Genomic DNA, 4,329 nt, shown 5'->3' on the forward strand with positions numbered 1-4,329 from the left:
CTTTAGTGATACAGCATTACAGACGATCTGGTTGGAAGAGATGCTCTGTGTTAACTGACTTCGGGCGGGTTTGATGGTGCAGACGCTGAAGACACTGAATCCACATGCTTCTTAACTGAATTTAACTCTCTTGATTGTGCTCATATGCGCTTAGGATTGATGAGGCTGATGTGGAGTTTTAGACTTATAAAAACAGAGTTTGACCAATGGAAATTACCAACTATCCTATTAAAAGTTGGATCTCTAGAATTCAAATTCCCATACATTACTTGAAAGTTGAAACCAAGATTTCCATCCTTGCATATATAGAAAAAAGGAGACATAGTACTACATCACACCATGTTCAGGACTTCCAGTACCTTCATCTGATATGCTTCCGTTTATTCTTGTCCATGCTGATCAGGCTGCCCTATGAGCTTTGAGTCCCAGAACTATACAATCATCACAAGCAGGTGCAAAGCGCCACAGTATCCTCCTAAAGAATGCTGTGATGCTTTCAAGGAATTTGCATGCCCATTTGCCGTCTACATCAACAACCAGAGCACTAACTGTGCAGACGCTATGTTTTCCTACATCAACTTGCATGGCTCGTACCCAGCAGGCCTATTCGGCACCGAGTGCGTCAAAGGCAAGGAAGGGGTTTCCTGCGAAGGCGTCCCGGGGAAACACGCCGGCGTGCCAAGTGGCGCGCGGCGAGTTCAAGGGAGTTCCCGTTCTTTGGTTCCTATCTTGTGTGGGCTAGGAGCATTGTTGTTCCATTGAGTGGTGATAACTTGCACTTCTTCGAAGATCGCATGTTGTCAGCTGCAAGTTGTAAGTAGTAAGATTTAGAATCAATTTGGTTCTCCTTGGCGTTCTCTTAATGTGGTGACTGGACATTTGGCTTTACTATGAGATATCTCTCCAGAAACCACTTGATATAGTTGACTAATAACACCTCTTATATTGATATCATGTGGCCATTTGTTGCAGAACTACATGACATCCTGAGATTCAACATTATATGATCACATCCTGCTAGTGGCAGAGTGAAGACCCAAATTATAAATCAGGGGACTAGGAGTGATTATTTTCCAGTCTAACTAATAATCGAGTGTTCATTTGCTAATGCATTGCCATGTTCATTTTATATGTAGTGCCATTTGGCTATGTTTTTCCAGGTAGTAATGCAATCGAGATGGCGTCTCAGAGCATCTTCAGTCGTGCCCTTCACACATAAGCACATCATGTTCAGAACATTGGCCCAAAGAATCTCTGCACCTTGCTCAAAGCAGCCACCGACTGCCCTCCGGCGCTGTAGACATGCCCAACATAGCAAATACTCCCTCCGTCCGAAAACACTTGTCATCAAAATGAACAAAAAGGAATGTATCTCGAACTGAAATACATCAGGATACACCCCATTTTATTCATTTTGATGACAAGTATTTTCGGACAGAGGGAGTAGGAACAATCAGTCAATCACCCAATGACATGCAGGGAACAAGCTTAATATCCGGTGGAACTTTTCGGTTGTCTGCTCAAAAACGTTGCCTACGGTAAACTTACGGGTTCGTACTATTTATGTTCACATCACTTGAAACAACCCAGCCAAGGAATACAAATTTGGAAAATTTATCAAATAGCCCGTCTAGCTCAGTCGGTAGAGCGCAAGGCTCTTAACCTTGTGGTCTTGGGTTCGAGCCCCAAGGTGGGCGATGGTTGAAACTTTTTTTTTACGTTCACGTTCATTAGAACTTCTTCTTTTTTGTGAATTTACCATTTTAAGTTGTTCATTTTTGCGTTTCGTTCATTTCCTGATTTACCATGCATTTCTTTCATATCTAAACATAAACAACCCAAAAAATTCTGAACATCTAGGCATGTTACATTCACATAGGTCATTCGCCAACTAAAAATCAACTTGTTATTTGCTACATATTTTAGTTCTTTGTTGTAGTTCTCATGCATAAATCATATATACTCCCTCTGTCCCAAAATATAAGAACGTTTTTAACACTACACTAGTGTCAAAAATGTTTTTATATTGTTATTCGCTAACTAGGAGTATTTTTTAATTTGGATTCCTATTTTTTTACCTGTTCAGAAAGCCCATTTTGACATTAATGTTGTTTTTTATTTCTTCTTTTTGCTTTGCATTTTTCTTGAATTATTTAGGCATTTCTAGATGAATTATTTTAGGTCCGTTCATTTCTTACATGTCTAACTAACCCATAAGTGTTGAACATCTAGGCGTATTACGTTCACATATGTAATTCGTCGGTAGAAAATCAAATTATTATATTGCTTCCTATTTTAGTTGTGGATTGTAGTTCTCATGCATAAAATTTTTATTTTTATTAATTTGGCTTTGGCTTCCTATTTTACTTTTTGGTGAGCCCATTTTGACATTAATGTTTTAATATATTTTTATCTATTGTCCACATATCTTGGATTTATGTAGGCACCTTTCTTAGGGGAGGGGCGTTTTGGCTCCCAGGAGCATTTATGAACAGTACCGCAAAAAAGTGTTAAAATGTTTTAAAAAAATTCTGAATTTTTTTGGATGTTCATGAGTGTTTCGTCTGTGCAAAAACAAAATTGTGGTGACATTTTGTGGTAAAATTTGGTGTTTGAATTTGTTTTTTTAAGGCCAAAATGTTTAACCTTTTTGCCTAAAACTTTGCATGTAGAATTTGGACTAATTAGGACGTGCTCCCGGGAGCCAAATTAGACTTCCGCTTTTCTTAGACTAGTTAGTTATTTTTAAAAATTTCATTTCTAATATCTATTTTTAGACTTTTTATAAACACATGTGTTTTCGGTGCATAGTGAACGGTTAAAGCGTGCGGAGAATGTCAAGAGAGGGCTGGGTAGACCGAATTTGACATGGGAGGAGTCCGTTAAGAGAGACCTGAAGGATTGGAGTATCACCAAAGAGCTAGTTATGGACAGGGGTGCATGGAAGCTCGCTATCCAGAGCCATGAGTTGGTTGCGAGATCTTACGGGTTTCACCTCTAGCCTACCCCAACTTGTTTGGGACTAAAGGCTTTGTTGTTGTTGTTGTTATTTGTTCATATGCCATTTTGTCTTATGATATAGTGATTTTTAGGTGTCTGACTTTGTCAGGCAGTAAAGGCTTGTATTGTCCAAATATACAGCTAGTCAAAATTTCTCATGTAAAAGTATTGTGATGTATTTTTACCTTATACTCCTTAGGGCATGTACAATGGTTGATGAGGCGGTCTTATCTTAAGTCTTGCATGTATTTTAGAGATGACAAAAAAATATGTCTACAATGGGTTATATCTTAGCCTTATCTTCAATAACTTGTCATTCCTTAAAACATGGTGAGACAAACTGTGCTAAGAGATCATCTCTTGTCTTCTCTTAAATAAGAGAAGACAAACCTTTTCTTATTAGTTCTCTCTCCTCCACATCATCATTTATCCTACGTGGCACTCCTAAGATAGCACCATTGTACATGCCCTTACATGTATAATCAAATCCTATTGTGTATCTCCTCCGTGCTTGCATGTGGGCAAGTATGTATTTGGGTGTCTAGCTCGATCACTGAGTTTTTATTTTGAAGTCAGAAGATTTTTAGCATTGATTTTCTACCCTCAGTAAACAAAGTGGTTCGTGGCTTGACCGGCTTAGCAATCAGTTCCTGGCCGCCGTCGAGGCGTTCCGGCACAGGGTTGGGGCAGGACTGCCAAGTGCCAACTGCTTCCTCTTCACCTCACCCGAGTACATCTACTCCATTCAAGGTACACAGCAGACGACTGTAGCTCCCTGCACCGGTAACGATCGAGCGCAACTGTTGCCGGGTCTCGTGTGTTTTCTGCTTGCTGAGACTCACCGGGTTTTCGATTCTCAAGTGAAATCTATCAGTGTGCAGTGCAGGCCCTCTCAAGAACGCGCTGGACGAAACCGTTCGACAGGAATTTTTTTGCTTGCTGAAAAGAGTCTGAAACCCACCACGTTTCCGCTTCTGAAGTGAAATCTACTGTATGTGCAGGCGCTCTGAAGAACGCGTTCGACTCGGGGTCGCGGCCGCCGAATGTGTGGGCAGACAGGGCCGGCGCCATGGCGAGCGCCTGGGGGAAGTCCAGCGGCAAGCGGTCGGCGTACCACACCCGACCGGTCCGGGTGTTCCTGGACATCCACCTCATCAACAAGCCGGCGAGCTTGGTCTTCGTCTCGTTTCGTCATCAGGTTCTTGATCAGTTTCAGATTCATGGGATACCCACACGAACAAATCTGTGGTGCGAATCCATGTACACACTTTGTTGATGGATCTGTTACGAGTTTTGCACTGATCTGAGCTGCAGTCCGCTAGCGATGTG

General features: G+C 41.3%; 1 protein-coding gene and 1 non-coding gene across 2 annotated transcripts in view; both read left to right on the top strand.

The window, feature by feature from the left end:
* Positions 1–1,046, top strand: part of LOC119282452 (GPI-anchored protein LLG1-like) — a 1,919-nt gene extending 873 nt beyond the window's left edge. Inside the window, exon 3 of the mRNA XM_037562680.1 lies at positions 404–1,046. Coding sequence (XP_037418577.1) covers positions 404–762 — 359 coding nt within the window. The 3' untranslated portion in view covers positions 763–1,046. The remainder of the gene's footprint in view (positions 1–403) is intronic.
* A 578-nt stretch (positions 1,047–1,624) lies between these two features.
* On the top strand, positions 1,625–1,697 carry TRNAK-CUU. The gene has a single exon. It is a non-coding gene; the product is annotated as a tRNA-Lys (tRNA).
* Positions 1,698–4,329: the final 2,632 nt, after the last annotated feature.

Source organism: Triticum dicoccoides, chromosome 3B (assembly GCF_002162155.2).
Source record: "Triticum dicoccoides isolate Atlit2015 ecotype Zavitan chromosome 3B, WEW_v2.0, whole genome shotgun sequence".
NCBI classification, from domain to species: domain Eukaryota; kingdom Viridiplantae; phylum Streptophyta; class Magnoliopsida; order Poales; family Poaceae; genus Triticum; species Triticum dicoccoides.